The sequence below is a fragment of the Cucurbita pepo genome, chromosome 8 (genome assembly GCF_057944985.1).
Source record: "Cucurbita pepo subsp. pepo isolate OVF chromosome 8, ASM5794498v1, whole genome shotgun sequence".
Taxonomy (NCBI): domain Eukaryota; kingdom Viridiplantae; phylum Streptophyta; class Magnoliopsida; order Cucurbitales; family Cucurbitaceae; genus Cucurbita; species Cucurbita pepo.
The window spans coordinates 11351367-11373452 of NC_141805.1; the positions used below are offsets into that span (position 1 = coordinate 11351367).

General features: G+C 34.8%; 5 protein-coding genes and 1 long non-coding RNA gene across 14 annotated transcripts; 2 read left to right on the forward strand and 4 right to left on the reverse strand.

Moving 5' to 3' along the window:
• The first annotated feature begins 234 nt into the window (after positions 1-234).
• LOC111799717 (glutathione S-transferase L3-like) lies at positions 235-3321 on the forward strand. Its single transcript, XM_087125910.1, has 10 exons — positions 235-394; positions 482-553; positions 667-727; positions 1295-1381; positions 1479-1577; positions 1667-1769; positions 1844-1917; positions 2061-2168; positions 2943-3023; positions 3135-3321. The coding sequence occupies exons 1-10, from the start codon at positions 384-386 to the stop codon at positions 3138-3140; spliced, it is 702 nt and encodes a 233-aa protein (XP_086982036.1). The 5' UTR covers positions 235-383; the 3' UTR covers positions 3141-3321.
• A 769-nt stretch (positions 3322-4090) lies between these two features.
• On the reverse strand, positions 4091-7972 carry LOC111799711 (glutathione S-transferase L3). The gene is made up of 10 exons (XM_023683162.2): positions 7833-7972; positions 7621-7698; positions 7220-7280; positions 7018-7104; positions 6375-6473; positions 6170-6272; positions 6013-6089; positions 5161-5268; positions 4408-4488; positions 4091-4308 (listed from the first exon to the last, which is right to left on the reverse strand). Exons 1-10 carry the CDS (start codon positions 7844-7846, stop codon positions 4303-4305), a joined length of 714 nt encoding a protein of 237 aa, XP_023538930.2. The 5' UTR covers positions 7847-7972; the 3' UTR covers positions 4091-4302.
• Positions 7973-8518: 546 nt separating this feature from the next.
• On the forward strand, positions 8519-19295 carry LOC111799713 (uncharacterized). 9 transcript variants are annotated; one of them, XR_002815877.2, is made up of 11 exons: positions 8519-8934; positions 9422-9475; positions 9576-10095; positions 10212-10341; positions 10455-10698; positions 11246-11395; positions 11474-11826; positions 11971-12721; positions 12944-13256; positions 16938-17332; positions 18968-19295. It is a non-coding gene; the product is annotated as an uncharacterized LOC111799713 (long non-coding RNA). The 9 variants fall into 9 exon arrangements; XR_015422161.1 differs by lacking the exons at positions 11474-11826; positions 11971-12721; positions 12944-13256; positions 16938-17332; positions 18968-19295 and having other exon boundaries at positions 9576-9661; positions 9789-10095; positions 11246-11322; XR_015422156.1 differs by lacking the exons at positions 11474-11826; positions 11971-12721; positions 12944-13256; positions 16938-17332; positions 18968-19295 and having other exon boundaries at positions 10212-10454; positions 10539-10698; positions 11246-11322.
• Positions 11021-12709, reverse strand: LOC111799709 (putative protein phosphatase 2C 38). Its single transcript, XM_023683159.2, has 4 exons — positions 12430-12709; positions 11932-12299; positions 11582-11818; positions 11021-11467 (listed from the first exon to the last, which is right to left on the reverse strand). The coding sequence occupies exons 1-4, from the start codon at positions 12707-12709 to the stop codon at positions 11246-11248; spliced, it is 1107 nt and encodes a 368-aa protein (XP_023538927.1). The 3' UTR covers positions 11021-11245.
• Positions 16761-18038, reverse strand: LOC111799712 (uncharacterized). Its single transcript, XM_023683163.2, has 3 exons — positions 17905-18038; positions 17544-17664; positions 16761-17431 (listed from the first exon to the last, which is right to left on the reverse strand). The coding sequence occupies exons 1-3, from the start codon at positions 17937-17939 to the stop codon at positions 16901-16903; spliced, it is 687 nt and encodes a 228-aa protein (XP_023538931.1). The 5' UTR covers positions 17940-18038; the 3' UTR covers positions 16761-16900.
• A 785-nt stretch (positions 19296-20080) lies between the features above and the next one.
• Positions 20081-21313, reverse strand: SGR9 (RING/U-box superfamily protein). Its single transcript, XM_023683161.2, has one exon. It carries the CDS (start codon positions 21289-21291, stop codon positions 20437-20439), a length of 855 nt encoding a protein of 284 aa, XP_023538929.2. The 5' UTR covers positions 21292-21313; the 3' UTR covers positions 20081-20436.
• Between the last annotated feature and the right edge of the window lie 773 nt (positions 21314-22086).

Genomic DNA, 22086 nt, shown 5'->3' on the forward strand with positions numbered 1-22086 from the left:
AAAATGATGAACGATAATTTTTAAAACTATGAATAAATAAATTAAAAAATCTAAATTTATTTTAAAAAATTATTTATCATATTTGGCTTATTTTCACATGACCGTTAGGGCGTCCAGATTCAAGCACTCCTCATTCTAACGTCAGTGCTTGCGATTTTTTAATTTAATTTAATTTAATTTAATTTAAATTTTTAAATATTTTTAAAGGTGGGCGGTTGAAACGTCAAAAAAGTCTCAGCTTTCTAGCATCCTATTATGGTTCCCTATAAATAATCCTCACTCGCACTGAATTGGTTAAATTGGCGTCTGTTCTTAGAGTATCTCCTCCAAGTATCGCGTTCCGAGAGTTAAATTTTTCAGGAATCATCTCTCGAGGAACATCCATGGCTGCCTTGTGAGTATTCCGAGTTCGGGAAATGGATTTTAGCATATTTTTGTTGTTTTTTTTTCTTCTGGTTGATGAATTTGATTCTTGTTGTAGCGTGGAAGAGGTTTTACCACCGTCGTTGGACGCCACCGCGGAACAACCTCCATTGTTCGATGGAACTACAAGGTTCGCTCGGATTTGCCCTCTTTATCTGTTGAAATCTCTGTTTTCCGTCGATTGCATTCTTTGCCCTAAATTCGCTCGCATTTAAGATTTTTTTTTTCCTCTGTTATTTGAAGGTTGTATACTGCTTACATTTGTCCATATGCTCAACGTGTGTGGATCACAAGGAATTACAAGGTTTGTTTATTGATTGTTGGGTTGTGAAGTCTTATTTTATTGCCCAAATGTCATGGTTGCTTGTGTTTTTGTTTGTACTTGTTAAGAATTTATCTAAAAAAAAAAAATTGAACACATTCAATAGCTCAAGCTCTTAGGTCTTGTGATAGTTTAACTTGTATCGAAATAGTGTTAAAAGTTGGTTGGAGTATATTCATTATCTATCAATAGATTTTTGAATCATTTGTAAGCAACTAATGGCGCGAGAATTTTTTATTTTATTATTAGGGCTTAGGTCTTATTGGACAACGGCGAGTTTTGGATCTTGAATTTTATCTTAAATATTCAGCAACTTGCTAAATCTTGTCAGTTTCCTCTCCATGAATATAATATTAAATGTTTCTTGATGCATCAACTCATTCTTTTGGATTTAGTGGTAGTTGATTATCTTTTTTTAATGCTTACTTTCTCTTTCCATGGATCTAATTTCACTCTGAAGCACTTAGGTGGCTCTTTTTTTTTTGGGTTTTGTACATTATATAATTTATTACCACCAATTATCATTTGCTTCTTCTTCATTGGATGCAGGGATTACAAGATAAAATTAAGCTAGTTCCTCTCAACCTTTTTAATAGGCCTGACTGGTATAAGGAAAAAGTATACCCTACAAACAAGGTGATTCATGTTGAAGAAAATCACATTCTTGTTCCTTGTTCCATTTGCTTGTTCCTTAGTGATTGAAGATCACTGTTGAGTTTCTTCTTATCTTCAGGTGCCAGCTCTGGAACATAATGGGAAAATTATTGGAGAAAGTATTGATCTGATCAAATATGTTGATAGCAACTTTGAAGGACCTTCTCTTCTCCCTGATGTAAGTAGACAGACAAAGTTTTGTTAGCTTGTTTTGTCACTAAGCATATATTAACATTTACTCGTTGGTTTATTCAAATCAAATTATAGGATCCTGCTAAAAAGGAGTATGCTGAAGAGTTGATATCCTACAGTGATACGTTTAATGGTGCAATAATCTCTTCGTTTAAAGGCGATACTGCAAAGGAAGCAGGTAAAACTTTTCAACTTGATCACTCTTTTCATCCTGTTATGAACATTGGCTGATTATACTACAAACTCTGTTAGGTGCTCAATTTGATTATTTGGAAAATGCTTTGCAAAAATTCGATGGTCCCTTCTTCCTTGGAGAAATCAGTCAGGTATCTTGACCTTTCATAAGCCCTGGTTCTGTTTCTTTTGAATTTCCAAGTCATGATGTCTGGAGTTTTAGGAAAGCTAACTAGTTTTCTGTGCTTTAAGTAAGTCATGCTTAAAATTTACAACGGGAGTTTTTGTTCTTTAGGTGGATATAGTATACATTCCATTTGTTGAAAGATTCCAAGTTTTCTTATTGGAAGCTTTCAAGATTGACATCACAGAAGGAAGGCCTAAACTAGCTGCATGGATTGAGGTGCGTCGTATGTTTAGATTGCATTCTGATAGTATCGGTAGCTCGGTGTCGATAGTTCTGATAAAGCTTTGTTGTGAAAATAAATGGTTTATCCCATACTTACCTAGTTGTTGTTAATTCTGTCACTTCTCGAATTCTGAGCCATCTTTCAGCCTAAATTAGTATGTCTCTGAAGTCCCATTTGCCCACTTTCTTGTTCCTTGATTTCTTGGCTTCCTTTCAATCAAATTGATTTCAAAGTGATCAAACTAAGAATTACTTTTAGAAACATTTTATTGTAATTTGAACTTTGTAGTCATTTTAAAGAAAATGTAACAAAAACCAGAGCCTTTTTAAGTAGGGTAAAATAAGTTTGTATCTTTGAACTTTCCGAGTTGAATTAATTAAAACTCTATGCTGATAATTGTATGATTTAAGAGTCTAAATTTTCTCTATGTGAATCAATTTAGATTCTTAGTTAGTCCGTTGGAAAGTCAATTATGCATAATTTTGAAACTATCGTTGTGTCTCTCATGAATTTTATTTGCTCTATCATCGCCAATTTCTCTTCGAACATCGATCTCTTTAATGATGAAAATTTGAATTTTGTTTCATATTAGCATACTAAGCCTTTCTTATTCTCTAACATGTTCATCTGCACACACTTCAACCCACAATCCTCAATCCTCTTCCACTCAAATCTTCTGATCTGGTTGTACCAAACCAACCTTTGCTTCAATTTCATCTTTTCAATTGCATCATTGTCATGAATGTCAATGTACTTTTTGTTTGTAGGAGTTCAACAAGAGTGATGCTTACAAACAAACAAAAGCCGATCCCAAGTTGGTCGTTGAAGTTTATACGAAGCGATTCTTGGTAACATTTGCTTTGCTACACATCTTGCATATAAATGCAATTTTCCTCAAGAATCTATCTATCTATGCTGCTTTGTTAACATCTTTTTTTGTATACAAATTGTGTAAGCAGGGTTAAGAACGAACGATGGGGAGGTTGCATGTTGCCGTATAATAAATAAGTCGTTCGACGCGTCGACAGAGAAATTTCGGCATTTATACTTGTGTTTGCTTTACATGTAATTTGGATGTCTTATGAATGAAATTTGAGGCATTTAGGAGTTATCATGATGTTAAATTATAGACCATTTTCTTTTCTACTTCTTGGTTGATAATATGAACGTGTAAATTGCGTGAGAATTACGGAACCCTAGAAAAAGTCTTAACCTAAAAGTGAATTAGGAAAACCATCCATTATTACTCTTAAATTGGATTTTTTTTTTTTTAATTCAACTTAATTTTATGAAATGTTTGAGTTTTATTGAGCTTTGAAGTGTTTGACGAACACGACTCTCCACAATGGTATGATATTGTCTACTTTGAGCATAAACTCTCATTTTGCTTTGGGCTTCCCCAAAAGGCCTCACACCAATGGAGTTAGTATTTTTCCTAAATTAACCGATGTGGGAGTTTCATCATCAAACACCTTCCCTCGAACAAAGCACGCCTCCCCTTAATCGATTCTTGACTCCTTTGGAGTTTTAGTCATTTTTTACTGCCTTCGAGGGTGCTTGACTCATTTTTCTTTTTGGAGTCCTTTGTTCGACATTTGAGAATTTACCAATCTATTGGCTCGACTAAGTTTAGGGCATGGCTCTAATACCATGTTAGACGAACACGAGTCTCCACAATGGTACGATATTGTCCACTTTGAGCATAAGCTCTCATGACTTTGCTTTGGGCTTCCTCAGCACCAGAGCTTCCCCAAATCTCAAAAAAAAAAAAAAAATAATAATAAATAAATAAAATAAATTTTTTTTATGAGAAGTAAGATATTTTGAAAGTTGGGATCAATTCATATTTAAAATAATATATATATATCTTATCATTTCAAAGGGACTCAATTTGTCAAATCATATTAAATTCAACTTATACATGCAAAAGTACAAATACATTTTATTGTCAATTTTACCATTTCTTTATTCCAAGCTTACACATACTGATGACATAAAAATACAAATGGATGAAAGTCCACTTACATTCAAGCAACACATAACATAAAAGCAATTAAACATGTGAATTTGAATTTCTCAAATTAACACTATCAAGCCACTTATTGTTGTATCTCCAAGTTGTTGTTCTTAAGCCTGAAAACAACAAAAATAACATTGTATGAGCATCATAAGAAGGCTGTAGCAATGAGAATATTATCTTACAGAAAGTTATTGTGTTAAAGCATATGGTACCATGAAGCGAGTCTTGTAAAGTTCAACAATGGCTTTAGGATCATGTTTTGTTTGCTTGTAAGCATCAATCTTGTTTAACTCCTGCATCAACAATACTAAATAATTGAATAAGGTTGCACTAAGACATTTATCTTAGTTTTTTTGGATACAAACTTCGTGGTGATAGAGGAATATTTATAATAGAGGTTAGACAACGAGTATTCCTACAATATGAGACATTCTTCAAATATCTAGCTATTCTACTCCATTCTAAAAATAATACTTAGAAACTTCTAGACAATGAGCTCTCACAATTATTGAGTATTATACTGTTGGGCTAATGATATCTTTTTAAAGTCTTTTTCCATTTTTCAATCATTTTGAGAACTTTTTGATCCCAAACTTTCACAATTATAGCAATTCTCCATTTATACTTTTAAATATTTTGCTCTCAATCCCTAAATTATTTTAAATTATTTGGGACTTATCGCTAAATTTTTATATTATACTTAATTGAAATATAAAACCAATTATTTATGAACTTGATGTCAAACTCTCTGTATGCAGTTTAAAATACAAGTCATATAGCGATAGGATATGATATGGAACTGTATGTCGTAGGTATATAAAAAGTAGAGACTAGAACATAAGCCTCGAATGTATACAAATTAAGATAGCATAATAAAATTTAAGTTCAAAATATATTAGAAAAACATGATTAAGTGTTTCCAGAAAAAGTATTTCACTAAACAATAACACAGTTTCAGTTATTACCTCAATCCATGCCGCTAGGTTAGGTCTTCCTTCTGTGATATCATACTTGAAAACCTCAGTTAAGAAAACATGGAACCTTTCAATAAATGTGATGTATGCAATGTCCACCTGAAGAACACAAAAACTCAGTTATGGAACGTGTGGTCGAAGTTTAATCTTACTGGGGCGTTTGAAGTGGGTGAAATTTTGTTTTAACCTGAAGTTTTTTGTTTATGTTTATTATATGAGATATCCTAAATTTCAAAACTTAAATAATAAAGATTTGTTCCCATCAAACAATATATTTTTTATTTCAATAATCACCTATGGTCTGATTTAGATAGTTAAAGACAATTTGTTGTTTATGATCATATGAAATTGAATGACATTTTGTAGGAAAAAATCTTACAAAAAAAAAAAAAAAAAAAAAACCATATTTTGCTAGGTTTCCTAGAATTTTGAATTACAATACTTGACATCAAAGTTTAAAATGCAGATGTCGACAGACAAAAACATTGAAGTCTTACTTTTATAGAAATATCCATAAAATCTGAATTTTCATGGATAATCCTTGAAAAATTATAAAAATATTTAAATTAATAAGACTTAAATAGAAAGCCCTAAGTAGATTTCAATAGTAAACACTATGCTCAAAATTAAAGTTGATAAGTTGAAGATGTTGGCCAAACTCAACTCGACCCAATTTAGGCTAAATGCCTCCCAAAGTATAATGAACGAGACACTTTTAGTGTGTTTTCATGAATCATAAGAAGTGAACAGTAGTACGGGTGTAGAGAATAATTGAGGAATGGTAGGCCATATATACACTCATAGATATAAGATAAAACAATAAATAAAATAAAGTAAAATTACCCCACTGAATTGACCCAAAAAGAATGGCCCATCATCAAATTTTTGCAGAGCAGTCTCCAGGTAATCAAATTGAGGACCTGAAGAGAAGTTCTTGAAAATCAGCTCTTGTTGTAACAATAACTAAAGAAAAGACTAGAGAGAGATGAGGGGCCTTTACCTGCTTCCTTGGCTGGGTCACCCTTAAATGAAGGGTATACTGCCCCAATAAATGTGTCAGTATAAGTTAGCAACTCTTCACCAAATTGTTTTTTAACAGGATCCTATAATTTGAATGATAGAAGTACTTTCAGTGTTTTTGACAGTAAAGCCATCTCAATGAGCTTAAGAAAGGCTACGAAGCAACAGAAATTTTGCCAACTCACATCTGGGAAAAGAGAAGGTCCTTCAAAGTTGCTATCTATATATTTGATCAAATCAAGGCTTTCTCCTGTAACTTTCCCATTGTGTTCCAAAGCTGGCACCTGAAAATAAGGGTTTAGGCAAGCATTTCTCTCAAGAAAACTACATAGTTACCATGTTTAAATCCTATTTAATTTGGTTCTTGAGTACTTTTGCATATTCGGCTAGCTTACATTGGATCTTGACTAATTTTAAAGAACTAACTGTTGGACTGATTTTGTCTTTTTGGTCTCTTGCAAGTCTTGTTTTGTTTCTACTTTCAAGTATTTATTTTAGTTCAACTTTTATCAACATTCATCTTGGTTCTTAGCCATCAAAATTACCAAGCCACTTTGTTTTCAAGTTGGAAACAAGATTTAGGTCATAATTTAAAACACGAATCTATGTAATGTCACAGTGACATTATATGTGTATCAAACCAGGTTAAACTAAACCTCACGAACTTCTGACTGAGGCAGTACCATCCTGCAGGCATTTTCGAGTGGATGCATACACACACGTTCCTGGATGTAATGAATCTTTCTTCTTGTTCGAGACGTTAGGTTAGCTCAATGACAAACAAAACATTTAATCGTATAAAAAGTATGAAGGCCAACTTGAACTTACCTTGTTTGAAGGGTAGACTTTTTCCTTATACCAGGCAGGCCTGTTTTGAAGGTTTAGAGGCACTAGTTTAATTTGATCTTGTAGTCCCTGCAACCCCCCAAAAAAAACAAGAAGAAAAATGATGTCCAAAAGCAAAAGGAGAAACCAGCAGCTTGTAAGTAGAAATCTCAGGCAATAACCCAGCACTGAACAGAGAAATCACCTTGTAATTTCTTGTGATCCAAGCACGCTGTGCAAACGGGCAATAGTAAGCTATATACAACCTTTAGAAACAGAGCCACAAATTGCAGAATCTTTGGGTTAGAGAATTTCTCCAGCGACAATCCATATACAAATTAGCTTCGGTTAACAATAATTTTCGTTCATAAAGTAAGAATTTAATCTTTAAACTTTAATCTAATTTGATATCTGAAATTGAATACATAGAAATTTAGTTCTTCTAATCTAAAATTATAACGACATAGTTCTTACCATATAAAATTTTGTTAACATTTAACATGTCTCTTATATATACAAGAAGATCAAATGTGTTTATTATGTATAAGTATCGAGACTAAATAGTTTTAGGTTACTACATTGTTACTTAACTAGCAAACAACCAACCTGGTAGTTCCGTCGAAGAGTGGAGGCTGTTCGGCATCGGCCTCTAATGACAGCGGACGAACTTCCGGCACCACATTTCTACAAAAACACAAGGAAATCAAACAACCAAAACACAACCAAATAAATCATAAAAAACAACAACAAAAAAAGAAACTAAAATCCAGAGATGAACATCAACGAGAAACTCATTTCTTCCATCGTGAAATACTCACAACGTAGTAGCCATCGATTTCTCCCGGCACGAACTTCACGGCGGTGTTTGCTCGAAGATTTTGAGGGTGTGAGTGTGAGGAGGTTTTTGGGGACTGGTGAGTATGAAAATGGCGGGCAAGAGCCTTTATATAGGCCACCGGAGCACAGTCTAAAACGGGAATTCGCAAGCAGTGACGTGGCGGTCGAGCTGGCGGCTGAGTGCTTAATTTGGTGAAAAATAAATATATTAAGAAGACCAACTCCCAAGCAAAGTGGATAGCTTTTTTCTGTTTTTTCGCGATTATTTTATTATTTATTTAATTATAAAAAATGTTTTCATAATCATTAATTTGATATGTTACGTCTCTGGTGACATAATTTCAATGAAATTATTAATATATAATTATATTTTAATTAATGGGTTGATTAAGATATATTAATTTAATAATATTATTTTGTTTGTATCTCCTCTCATTTTTTTAGTTCTCAATTAAATTAATATATATTTTTTAATAATTTTAATTTGTTTCTAATATATTTTATTTGATAATTATATTTGTTTTACGAAATTCACTCTAAAAATCCATCGTCTAACGGCGTTTCATATCGGAAAATGAAAAACGCCGTTATTCCTCTGCCCGGTGCCCGAAATACAAACCGCCAAAAAAAATCGAACCGCCAAAAGTATTAGAAACCGCCAAACCGGTCAGGCGTTGAAGAAACGGTACTGCATCGAAGAGCTCACCCTCTTTATCGCGATTCTAAATTTCGCGAAGGTCCCGATATTCGTTCTTCAATGGCGACGGATTTCTCAGCAGAACTGAGAGAAAAAAATCTTCCAGGATCGAGACTAACCATACGGCCAGATTTAGGATTCGCAGTCGCTGGTAATGGCAGAGTTGATCGACAGCAAGATTGCCGTTTCTCCGATGTCGGGTATTCCTCTTCAGCTGTTCTCACAGCTACGAAGGAAGGCATTGAATCTCATCGTGCTGCCGTGGGGAGAATACCGGAGTATTATGCTTCTGTTTTTTATATATTCAAGAAGATCCGTCGTGCAGAGCGGTTCGGGATTCCTGTACGTTTGTCGTAGGCTGAAAAGCGATTCTCTCGAGCTGAGAGGTGATTTTGCGGTTTCGTTGCATTGTTTCTTTTTCGTATGATTTGATGTGTGTTTGTATGCCTAGGCTCTGAGCAGTGGAGGTGTGTACTATTCTATTTTTTCCTTGGCTGAATTTCATGTTGTTTCATGGATCGATAGTGAATTCATCAACATAATTATTGCATTTGTTCGCGAACAGGATATTCTATATTCTCATTTTTTTCGAAGTGGATGCAGAAGATAGTTCTGAACATTTTCGCATTTCATTTTTTTTTGTCTTACTTGAATTTCATGTCGTTTCATGGTCGATAGTGAATTCATTGAATTCATCAACTGATCAATGCATTTACTTACGAACAAGACTTTCCGAATTCTCATTTTTCGAAGTGGACGCAGAAGATAGTCCAAAGCTTCTTCATATCGCATCCTTTTTTCCTTGTTTTCCTGTCTTGTGTCGTTGGATAATTTAAAAGCTGCCGTTTCGTTTGTGAACTGGAAATTTTGCAGGTTCGCCATTGATTCAGATGAAATGGCCAAAGCACAGAGGAGCTGAAGAGAAAGGCAAGAGCAGAGAGATTCTCTCTTTGCTATATTACTATCGTGTTACAGAAATTTGTACCATTCATCTTTCCTCAGTTCGACTATCTTTTCTGTTTTTCAGATTTGAGCTATTGACTTTGTCTATGTCTACTGACGAGGAGGCAAAGAAGAAAGCTCCGCTGGCCAGATTTGCTCCATTTTCATAGAGTATCCTTTGATTCAATAAGAAGCTATAAGTCTTATGTTCAATCAAACTATTATCCATTTAACCAATTGGACAAGCCGAGCTCTTAACCAGTAACCATTTAGTTCCTCGTATCCTGAACCTTTTTAGTTGAAGGATGCGGCCATTTGTTTTGTTTGAAATGTATAATATTGGACTCCATTAGACGGAGGTGAGGTTAAAAATGTCCAGAACTGTTCCCTCTTCATCAAAATTGAAGGGTCCACTAAAATTACTTAGACTATCATTATCCTCGTTTTTCCAATTCTCAAGCAAGCCCTTTTGAGTTCGATCCAAGTAAAATGGTAGGAAGGGGGATGTACCTGTTGTTCAGTAATCAATCTAGAGTGTATAATTCCTGATTCTGTTTTCGGGAAGTACACGATTCTATGGAAAGCACAACAGTGGCCTCAAAGAAGTTAGTCCAACCGTTTCATGCATTGACGATCAATAGATTTCTGATTTTCATCTTACAGACCTTATTCAACTAAATTTACTTGGAAGTTATCTAATTAATTTGTTTATCTTTTGCAGGTTCAAATTGATTTTGTCGCTGATTTGCTTCTTTCTCCATATTTACACACTGAAATCTTGATGCATAGTATTACTATTGTCAACCAGGGCCTTTTTTGAGTCGGGGAATAAGATGTGACGACATGAGGAGGTTTGAAACCATTCTTTCCTACAGAACAAAGTGTTTAATTTTTTTTGTTGTTGTTGCTCTTAAGGATCTGTCAGAGGGAAAAACTAAAAATTTTGTTGATTGACTGAGACAAGGTGAGCAATTGAAAATCAGAGGCTTCCTTAATTCTCAGAATGCATGTATATCACCTGTTGCTTCTTCCTCTATCCCCATAGCAGTTACTAGCACAAGGTCTCTGCCCTCATCATTTTGCTGCTCTGGTTGTTATACTTGAAAAAGTATGAAATGGCAGGGCTCTTTGGTCATGATCGAGAATGGCAGACGGAGCCCATAAGTGTTTAGGATTGCTTCAAGGACCTTGTGACTGCTTACACTCTGGTTCGTTTATCCCTTTTTTTTCTTCTCAATTATCACTTGCTAAGGGTCTAGAAAAACCTTCAATAGCTTGTCAGATGGGGCAAAAAATGACTAAACTTTTCTTGTAAAGACTTGGCTTTCACTGTATGTTTCAGGCTTGCTTTTCTTGGGGAACAGAGTACAATTAGACTTATTGGTGAAGGTTATATGATATTATAGGCCTAGTTCATATATATGAAATATCATTATTTGCTTATCCTACAGTGTATCAGCATTTGTATGCCTGCCAATCTATACACCAACTCTCAAAACGAGAGAATATTACATGTTGATAGTAAATATCTAGACAATGTGGAAAAACAAGATTTACAAAGATGAAGGATGTAGTTTCATTTTGTTACATGAAGAAACAATTTACGAGCTTTGTACATTTACGTCCGTCATCTTCTATTTTACTTGCCAATAGAAGATCTTACAAATTAATAGATCTTTCTAAGAAGACTGAATTTTCTAGCTATGTTTGTCAATAAATTGAGAATGATATAAAGACGTTAACAAAGTTTACCAGCTAGGAATTTTCGGACGAAGGGAGACCTCCTCTGATTGACAAGGAACAAGGGGAGGGCCTACCATTGATCAAATGAGGATCTAAGAACACAACTACAACAGAAATGTCATCGTGAAAATGCCTTCTCACACCTCTATCTATCTTTTTCAGGTCTGAATATCTCATCTCTCTTTTTTTAGCTGCTTCTCGAAGTGCAGCCTTGACAAGTCTCCTTGCTATTCCCTGCAGTTTCCACCAAGTTGAACCATAAATTCAAGACAACTTTGGCAACGAATATGAAATGAGATAGTCATCAATTCAATCAACGTGGTGGTTTATGAGAAGATGTGTTCTTACATTTCGAGAATAGCTGTTGACGATGTCAACAGCCTTCTGGTTGCTAAGGTGCTCCCACAGGCCATCAGAAGCAAATATGAGATATTGATCGTCTGGGCGGAGTTTGTGCACCAGTATTGATGGTTCTGCACTGAGGATTGGTACGTAAAATGGCTCAGGCAGTTGAAATTTAGGCGGCAGAGGAGGTCTGTTGAACTTCGCCTTTTTCAAATATGCATCGCCAATGGATCTTGAAACCTGCAGGGGTAAGCTTTTAAAGATTCAGAACTCTAGAGGCTTTCCATATATTGTTTCACTTAACAATTTCAACAGCTACACTCTCAGATTTCGAGAAAATTTCAGGAAATTACCTGTATGATACCTTTAACACGCCAAACATTGTGTTTTAGGATCACAATCTGAGGATCTTCTGGATGAACCATCCGAAGTTCATCTCTCACTGATTCTATGCCCGCATTGTGCTCTGTGGACAATTGAATGGCAATGATTTCTTTAGTGGCTCTCTCAGTTCTCCCGAGCACTACTCGCGAATCACCTGCATTGGCAATATATAGCTGTCCGTTGCATATGATCCCCACCAAACAACATGATCCAGCAGATGCAATCTTTGGTTCATTAAGCCACTGTTTCTGGACGAGAGAGAGAAATCCCTCTTCTGTTGCTGCAAAAGCCTTCCTGATAACGTTTTCCGATATGTTCTGGTGCAAAGATGCATATCCTGCACTTCAAAGAACCACAAAGACACATCACAATAAGCTCGTGGGAACTTAAATTCCTGCATAATTCAAGAACCAGAAAACCAAAAGAAATCAGCTTGTACAATATTTGGAATGAAGATGAGAACCAACTTTTGAGATTGCTGAAGAGATTGTCATTGACGAACCGTGAAGCTTCAGTTCCACCATGACCGTCATAAACTCCGATGAAGGTCCCCTGTGGACCTGGATTGGACATACTCAATGCCCCAGATTCAAGCTGGCTTTGATCTTCCACCACATTATTAGCTTGGATGACTGCCATGGAGAATTGTCCATAAACATGGTGCCCCAGATCCTTAGACCACAACAGTCCATCGACTCGTCCGTTCGAATCACCATCATCATGGGATTTCCAGCAGGGTTTAACCATTTTTTCTAAAAGGCAAGTCACTGGACACAAAATTACAGGAGTTTCTGTTTCATGTGTATCATCCAAATGAGCCAGCAATCAAAAAATTCATCATCCCAGATCAAGAACATGACCAAGACCAAATCTCAGCTCCACGTTTTGTTTATACTCAACACTCACAACCGTTATTCCTGATAGCACGAACCCCCCTATATATCCAGACACCATTAATATGAACAAATTTTCGTTTTGCAGATATAGACCGGACAGGTATGGGCTAAAATAACTGCAAAATGTCCTTTTGAGACAAGAAAGCAACAGTCTTAATACAAGTTCAGAGAATATGGAGGTGATGCTGGTCCTGTGTACCTTGAATCTGGGATTTATGGGTTTGGCCCTTGCATCTGTGTCATCTTCCAGGAACAGACTGAGCTGTAAAAGCACATAATGGTTAAGAAAGTGGCAGCGTTTGGTCTGAGATCAGAATGATCAAAAAGGGAGGGAGAGCCCAGCCGATTGGAATCAATGAAGGTTTTTTTGGAAGCTTTTCAACAGAGGATCGAGCCGGGTTAGTTTCTTCTTCTCTGTGCTTCTTTTCTTTTCTTTTCTCCTTTTTCTTTTTTCTTATGCGATCTAGCATGGGGATAATAAAAACACACTAAACAAACTACAAATCTGACATTGTTGTCCCTCACCCCTCCCCCAACCCCCCTCCTTTCTTGTCTTCTCTCTTCTGTATTTTCCCCTTGCCTTCTATTTTCTGTATTGTTTTTTAGACCAGTGGTGGGCTTTTTATGGATTTGGGGCCTTCAGCCATTTCATGTCTACACTGCAATTATGAAAACCTCTTAACTGAAATTTATGAGCAAAACCCCCCATTTCTAATCGCCTTATCATCAAGCCATAATCCACTCTTTCAGGCAAACTTTCGTCATCTAAATCAGAAAACCCCTCTTTTTATTACCCATTTCTGATCTGCAAATTGGGTTTTTTTTTTTTCATTCCTTGTAAATCCAACAATCTCTTTGCCTTGCCTTGCCTTGCATTTTCTCCTAATAATTTCTTTATTTTTTAAAAAAGAAGACTTTTCAAAGTGGGTTTCAGCATTGGTTTCTTTCATTATCCCCCATCTTATTAGGCTTGGTAGTATAGAGATCAGGACATTAATGAGTTAAGCCTAAGCCTAAGCCTTCCTAATTAGCAAAATATAGGAATTGATTGAACGAGGTTTTTGGCTCAATAAATCAAAATTCTAAAAACTGTATCTCTATTACAAAGCAACAATAAAGTGGTTGTGAAATTAAGTCTGATATGGCATTGCATAGCTGTCAGCATGGCCGAGCAATTATGAAAGAGAGAGAGAGATATAGGGAGAAAGAGCTGAGAAATAAGTTAAAAGAGAAAAGGATAAAAGTGGGGAAGGGAATTATATTCTGTCAAATACAAAGCTCATAATTTGTCAATCAAAAGTCATACTACAGATTCGAGTGTCGTTTTCATCCTACTTATAAAATTACTTCTTTTAAATTACAATTTATTTTAGGGTCTTTCTTTTCTAATCGTACTCTTATCCGACATAAAGAAGAGTCTCTCTTTCACATAATTTTTCCATATGGTGGATTTCTTCTCCTCTGTTCATTATTTTTCTTATTATTTTTGGTTGATTTAATTTTTTTTTTTTTTGGGTAAATACATGTTTTAGTCTCTAATATATCATTTTTTTACCCCTAAATTGCCTGAATATTTTAATTTTGTCTCTATATTTGAACATTTTTTAATTATATGTTACTGTTAAAATTGATTGATGATAAACATACGATGCCAAACCGCTATCGAGTTTTCTAATCAATCAACTAACAAATTTGTTGCCAAATGAATAAAAAAGAAATTTTCATTTTGACATATTAAGGAAATGAATTTTCTTTTCTTATCTCTTAGTCTGAAATTTGGAGAAGTAAGAGCCAAAAGAATTGGAAATTATTGGCTGTAAGGATTTTTATTTATTTATTTATTTATTTATTATTATTATTATTATTATTATTATTATTACCTTTTCCCTTTCATTTATCATTTATTTGGAAAGTATCTGAAAATTATTTGTATTTTAATATTTATACAAAAAAAAAAAGTCTAATTTTTTGGTAGTGATGTGAACATTACACCAACCAAAATGAGTGGTACATGCACAAGGCCCTATTTCTGGGATCATCTCTGGATCTTATTGATCATATTGTCCTCTTAGACCCCCACCCCCCTCTAAATATGCAAGTATTTAGCTTTTTGTACACGCGTTTGCTTTCGATACATTTAAAATGAGTCGTCTTTCGAAATTGGAAAGAGTCGTCTTCTAGATGTGTGATTTGAATGGCCTAAGTTATCCTTGTTGCATCCAGCTTTAGATGAATTGTCATTAGTTTAAAGTAATGTCTCGAATTGACCCGATAAATAATTATTTGGATTTGGTAAGGAAGAGTACATTAAATTAAATAAATAATTTCGTTTGTTTGCAAATGTAATTATATTTCATTGACTTGAAACTATGTAATTATATTTCTTTTTTGGTTAAAATTTACAAAAATAGAATAAATCTTATTTTGGTATGTATATATATATATATATATATATACTAAGAAGCTATTCTAATTTAGGCTTTGTCTTTTCAAATATACAAATTTAGCTATTGTACTTGTTTATACTTTTCAGTTTCGTGTTAACTTTTCTATATATTGAAAAATATTATTCAATTTTTTTTTTTCTTTTTGAAAATTATTATTATTAGGTTCTTAAAAGTTGAAGTACAAACTAACATAGATTACTAATTTTAATGTTTTATACAAACCAAATTTAGACATTTTAAAGTGCAAGAACTAGAACATCTTCATTTTTAGATAGTGATTAAATCAACGTCATCATTTTCGAGCATGACATGAAACCGTTATAATATAAATATTGAAAAGAAAATGATTTCATGTGGGCACGATGATTTTGCTTTGTGTCCCAAAGGAAGCTTGGTTTTTTAAGGCAATATGGGATGTTACACCCTCTTTTTTATGATTGAAAAGGCGTCTCTACAGTTGTTTGGTGGATGTCTTGCTTTGAGCTCACAAACATTCATGTTGCTGCCCTCTTCATCTTGTAATGCCTTTCACATCACACCTTCAAAAACTTCTATATAAAACCAATAATCCCCAAAAAAAAAAAAAAAAAAAAACGAAGGGTTTAAGGGAATCAATTGATTAGAGCTAAAATTAGAGGTTTCGATTAAGATTTGCTCGAGAATGAGATGTTTGAAAATGAAAACTTTGAAGTTTAGATCTTTGAGAATGAACGAGTTTATGTTTGAAAGTGTTTGTGAATGAAATTTGTTTGCATGTGAAAAGGTTAAATCTAAGTTATTGTTTTATTCCTTTCGCTTTCGGGAAGGGAGGATTAAGAAAATCCTATTGATTGGAGCTTTCTCCAAACCTTTGGGAAAAGCATGAAAAAAAAGGCTCGAATGGTACGATCCCTCCGTCACCTCAAAATGAAATGGAAGATCTCGTAGTTCTTGGTCTGTGAAGATACGTTGTTAGGTGCTTCGTTTTATTTTTCCATTGAGGTCGAACCTAAACCTGTGCTCGAGAGATAGCTGTCCATATACTGATAAGGAATGTATGGATTCTCGAGAAGAGAGGAGCCGAGGTGGTCTCCCCCCAAACCGCCCAGATCCCACGAGTGAATAGAAAGTTGGATCTACATTGGATCTCACCTGAATCGACCCATCTATCCTCTTAAGGAGAAGTTTGGTTTCAAACCCCGATTCAAACAGGAGAATCGACCCATCTATCCTCTTAAGGAGAAGTTTGGTTTCAAACCCCAATTCAAACAGGAGAATATGTCATGCTAACGTGCCTGGTTAAAATTGAAACAAAATGGTTGATAGAAAATAAAACAAATTTTTTTTTTAATTTTGTATTTAATAGTTTGGATTTTGTATCCAACAAATAATAATTCAATGTTGAAGTATGTCCAGAATCTAGTCATAGGTAAAAAGTGAGGTAAAAGAAGGTAAATTGAAAATTGAGAGTAAAAAAAAAAAAAAGTAAAAAAGAAAATTTACTGCGGAAACGAGTAATGATATCCATTTTGTCATTGTTATGTGGGTTGGACCTGATGGGCTTTGCTATGAGGCCCATCTACAAATCCAAAATCTCTCTCTCTCTATCTCTCAGTTCAAACTGGGCTAACTTTCATCATGTTGAGTTCACAGATCTTCATTGAGCGTTGAATTCTCTCTCTGGCCTGCTTCAGATCATTAAGAACTTCAATCACCCGTTCACTGATCACCAGCTTCATCTCGCCGGTTTCTGCTTCTTCCGGAGAGTTCACGGCCACAAGTGCGAGTGAATCGTTAACGGAATTGAATTCATCTCCACTATTTTCGATCTTTTCTTTCGAAGATTCGTTGGAGCAAATTTCTGAACCTGAGGAACTCGAGCTGGTAGAGCCTCGAGCATTTGGATTCTCTTCGTCTGAATGAGAAATTTCACCGATGGTCTGCGAATTGCTTGGGAGAGACGTTGCTGTGGTTAGGGTTTTCGGTTCATCGTCATCGCAAATTTCCGACGAAATTGACGGTTCTGAGTTCAACATCGTGAAAGAAAGGTTAAGTGATTCGAGCTTTTTCTTCAGTAATTGAAGCTTCTTTTCTGCTTTTGTTCTCATTTGATTCTGCTCTGTGATTTGCTTCTCTAACTCTGTTGACTGCAATATGTTTGATAAAATGCTTGAAAGAAATACAATAGGGAAAATGGACCAAATTATGATCTAAAGTCGATTAGAGTAAAAATGAGGAGAACTTTGGCATTGGTAGTACCCTTTTGCCCATGAGCTCTGCCTCCTCTTTGGCAAGTAATGATGCTTGCCTCTCTGCCAGTAATCTTCTTCTCAGGCACTCCATTGTTTTCAGAACTTCACTTCCTTCCATTGTGTTCCCACTGCCACAAAATGCACATCAAAGTTTAGAGAGATAGGTACATAGCACAAAACCCACATCACATTTTAGAGAAAAAGATAGATAGCACAAAACCTATGTCAAATTTTAGAGAGGAGATAACACCATTTTAGAGAGAGCGATAGCACAAAACTTACATCACAATTTAGAGAGATTGGACAAAACCACTACCCAGATCAGAGTTTAAGTCTAGAGCAAGAGAAAGAGAGAGAGAGAGAGAGACCTCCATTTGATGTCCATCTTGGTACTATGTGCCATGTTCTTGGCCTTGGAACAACTGCTTGGATTAGATCTCAAATAGTCAAAAAAAGTGGAAAGATGAACTCTCTTTAACAATTTTTTTTTTAAGGAACTTTTTTGAAAATCTGTCTTCTTCAGATGCTGGAGATCCTGAGCAAATCTGGCATCTGTTTGGTAATTCCATCTTGATTCATCTACTTCCAAGTTTAAACATTGTCATTTATTCCATCCATTTATTGATCTTTAAATACCAAACCCAACTCAACCCACAGTTCCCAATCATAGACATTCTGCTCTTTCAACAATAACAGCAAAATGCAAGAATGCATTAAATATCCTTCCCTAGAACTGGTTCCCGGCTATTTCACACAGCTTGGATTGAAAGGGAATTCAAGCTCAAGCTGGACCAGAAAAGTATCTGACCATGAATGATAGAAAGAATATTGGAAATATAGAAAATGATTCGATTTATCGTAACTTGATGATTTACGACTCGTTTGATAGTGATTTTGTCTCTAAAAATTATGCTTATAAATTGCACAATTCAATAGATTTCTTTGTTTTGTCATCTGTTTGTGTTTGTTTTTTTAATTTTGTGATCTGAATGGTGATTTTTTTTTAAGCTTGAAATTTTAAAAATTCATTGCATTTGAAGTATACAAAATTATTGACAATATTTGAGATTTTTTTAATATGTAATTAATCTTACAACTATTTTTATTATTTATAAATATATTATCAAACCTATTTTGACCAATTTTTTTAAATTGAGATCTTATTTTTAAACTTTCTATCAAACACATCTTTAAAAATACTAAAAAATACAAAATACAATTATATTTTATTTATTTATTTATTGAATCTCTTATTTTTAAAAAAATTTGTTTTTATATTTCAAATTTTATTCGATATATTTAACTTCTTGTTAACATAACCATGGAATAATTATAAATTATCAATTGAAAACTTAGGGGAGAAGATACCTATCTTGATATCAATGGTAATTCATTTAAAAGAAGAATTATATGTTAATTAATGTTCTGTAGGGTAAGAGAAAAACGACATGTAGTCTTGTTTCCAGTCAAGAAGTGGGCCCAAACTACGTAAGGTTCGCCGACATTCCGAAATATACCGTGTGCGTTTACTATATTCCAAGAAAAACGGTGTCGTTTGTTACTCCCATCGCCTCGGCAAAACGAGGTGTCGGCACACGTGATCCTGTCTCTCCCCAGCTAGATGAATGCTTCCTCGGTACGTTATCTTCTTCCCTTCCAAACGATATGTCGTTCGTAAGGAATTAAGACCTTATTACTAAATTAATTGGTCCTAATTAATGTTTTAAAATTAAATAAAATGGTTGAAAAATCATATTCATTTCGAGGATAAAGCTTGCTAATTTTCTAGTCATATTATATATATTCCGCTAGAGAACAAAATTTTAAATTACTTGCACCAACTTTAAAAGGTAAGTATACTAAATAAGACTATGGATGCATTATGGAATATAGAAATTTCTTCTTAGCTTTCATTCTATATGTGGATATGGTTATTCATAATTATGAAAAATACTTCCAACTTTACTTTTATTTCTTAAATTTTTTTTATTCTTTCAAAATTTATAATATTACGACATGTTATTAATAACTCAACAGATTTGTCAATATGATAACAATTTAAAACTTGTTTGGATAAGTGTAAAAGAATCTATCCATTTCGTTCATTTTTTATCAACATCAAAAATAGTCTTGAAACGTTTATAAATGATTAAGTGTAACATTGCAAATTTTAAAAATAAATTATAAAGTTCTAAGGTATTCATTATAATTTTTATTAACATCATGTTTTCCAGAAAATGATAAAACACAAATTTTTGTTTTCTTTTATATAAAGATTACCTTAATAGAGATTGACTCCATAAAAAAGAATGAATTAAATTTAAATTTGTAAACTTAGTATAGTACAATATGCTCTAGAAGGCCCATGACTAAAATGGATAAAAATCTGACTTATTTTGTCTTTATTTGTTAAGCATGCCATTTTTAAAGCAAGAAATCTCAACCCACCATTGCAGAACTATAATCAAATCTTTTTAATGAAATTAAACTTGTAATTATACGAACTGGATCTAAAGAATTAACATACTATCTTAATGAATTGATAAATTAAATATTAATTTATAAAAATCAACTATACAGTTCTAAAATATTCTGTACAACAAAAACAAAGCAAAAACAATGAATGAACGCTACAAAACAAAATACAAAAATGCTTATTCACAAGCAATCTTCCCTCAATTCCTAAACCCTAAAAAACAAAAAACTCTCATTTGATCGTTTTTCGTCCTTAGGTGAACCACACGTGTCGTTATCAAACCCCATCTTCTCCCCTTCCCCTAACGGCGACCCTTTGTGGTTCATACTAATAGAGGCCTCTAGTTTTCTCCGCACGTGTAAACTAGCCTAAACGTGTTAATCAAATCCCTGCATCTGGTTCTGTGATACTTCCGTAGAACGGTTCAATCTTGACCGTTAATCTCCATCAGATGGGGAGCCACCTTGACGAGGATGTCCCAGAGCCGTTGGATCTCGCCGAAGATATCATCTGTGGGAAGCTGAAACCTGCAACAGGGACACGTGTTCCTCTTCCTCAGCCATGGCAGAATACAGAGCCAATGGAATAAGTGCTCACAAGGCAATTGACACGCGTCTCTCCCTTCATTCATCTCCTCTTTACAAATCACACATTCCACCGCCATACAGCCGCCCACCGCCACCGACGGCAACTCCACCACTGCGACAGGCGACGCCGCCACCTCTCTCCGGGCCTTTCCGCCGTTGCGGCTCACAACAAATCCCACGAATTTCCAGCATCTGGCCACCGTCTCAATATACGGAATAAAGGCCCCGGCGCCGCCGGTGGCGATGCCAGAGATCGTCAAGAGGGAATCGGAGTAGATTCGACAGAGGGTCGATCGCCATTGGGTGATCGGAGTTTCGAGGGCGGCCGGATTATGCTGGCGTACATCGCAGAGAAGGAGAAGGAGGACGGCGGCGTCGAGGTCGCGAGGGGTAACGGCGGCGGTAGAAGGGTGGTGGGGGAAGGACTTCGACGGCGTCTGGAAGGGACGGGAGAGACGGCGGAGAGCTGAGAGAAGGAAGCGGGCGATGAGGAGAGATTTGTTGGAAAGGGAAAGGGAATTGAGGTGGCGGAGAGTGAAGGAGAAGAGGGTTGGAGAAGAGAGGATGAAGGTGAGGCGACGGCGGCTGGTGTGGACGTCGGAGAAAATGGAGTGGGAGAGATCGGAGAGATGCGGCGGAGAGAGGGTGGAGAGGGCGGCCATGATTACAGTGGAGGGTTTTAATTCTTCCATTATGGGATCTCGCGAGCGGATTGCTCTTCAGTTTAGAGGAGAGATGTGTGAACCTTTTTAATGTGGATCCCAAGTTACCCATTTGGCTGTTGCCTATTATCGGCTCAAATATTAAATTATCTTAATAACTGATTATTTAGATATTTAAAGAAAAAAAAAATCTTCTTATTTATTTATTTATTTATTTATTTTTAACACTTATGGGATTTCAGTGTCTTAATTAATAAGCTAAATAACATGTAAAATTTTAATTCTTAAATTATAATGGAATTTCAACTCTTCTATTTTTCAAAGTCTGTTAAAATCCCACTTTATTTATTTTTATTAGTTTTTTACATATTGGATTTGCTTTAATTATTTTCTTTATTTGTAATTCAAAGCTTAATTAAGTGGTTAAGTGAATTCCTTCAATAATGAAATTAAAATTTTGAGGTAATTTAGTTTTAGGTATATTCCATTATCCCTTTAATTTCCCTAATTTCTTTCCTTTAATTTTTTATTTCGAAATTGGGTATGAAACACCAACCCAAATGTCTTTCTACTATTAATATTTCTCAAACATACGATATAGATTTAAAAAGAACAAAACAATAATTAATTAATCTCGATGAGAGGTCAAGTATAGAACATGGAATCATGCATAAATTTAAAGAGAACAAAAAAATATTTGATAGTGATCGTGTTTATCTAAACTCTAATCATTAAAATCAGGTTATTTATTGATTCAATTCTAGATTATGATGATAATATAGATACTTTAACAATTTAACAATCACAAGTAGATAGAAATTCTAG

Bases quoted from the DNA above. Each gene is read 5' to 3' on its own strand.
- LOC111799717 (XM_087125910.1), top strand. The intron at 554-666 runs GTTCGCTCGGAT...TGTTATTTGAAG, and splicing joins TTGTTCGATGGAACTACAAG to GTTGTATACTGCTTACATTT. The intron at 2,169-2,942 runs GTGCGTCGTATG...TTTTGTTTGTAG, and splicing joins AACTAGCTGCATGGATTGAG to GAGTTCAACAAGAGTGATGC.
- LOC111799711 (XM_023683162.2), bottom strand. The intron at 7,105-7,219 runs GTGATTTCTCTG...GGGGGGTTGCAG, and splicing joins GGATCACAAGAAATTACAAG to GGACTACAAGATCAAATTAA. The intron at 4,489-5,160 runs GTAATAACTGAA...TTGTTGATGCAG, and splicing joins ACCTAGCGGCATGGATTGAG to GAGTTAAACAAGATTGATGC.
- LOC111799709 (XM_023683159.2), bottom strand. From the start codon at position 12,709: ATGGTTAAACCCTGCTGGAAATCCCATGATGATGGTGATTCGAACGGA. The intron at 11,819-11,931 runs GTAATTTCCTGA...TTACCCCTGCAG, and splicing joins GTGTTAAAGGTATCATACAG to GTTTCAAGATCCATTGGCGA. The intron at 11,468-11,581 runs GTAAGAACACAT...TGGAAACTGCAG, and splicing joins TCAACAGCTATTCTCGAAAT to GGAATAGCAAGGAGACTTGT.
- LOC111799712 (XM_023683163.2), bottom strand. From the start codon at position 17,939: ATGGCACATAGTACCAAGATGGACATCAAATGGAG. The intron at 17,665-17,904 runs GTCTCTCTCTCT...ATTTTGTGGCAG, and splicing joins AAGATGGACATCAAATGGAG to TGGGAACACAATGGAAGGAA. The intron at 17,432-17,543 runs GTACTACCAATG...AACATATTGCAG, and splicing joins CAGAGCTCATGGGCAAAAGG to TCAACAGAGTTAGAGAAGCA.
- SGR9 (XM_023683161.2), bottom strand. From the start codon at position 21,291: ATGGAAGAATTAAAACCCTCCACTGTAATCATGGCCGCCCTCTCCACC.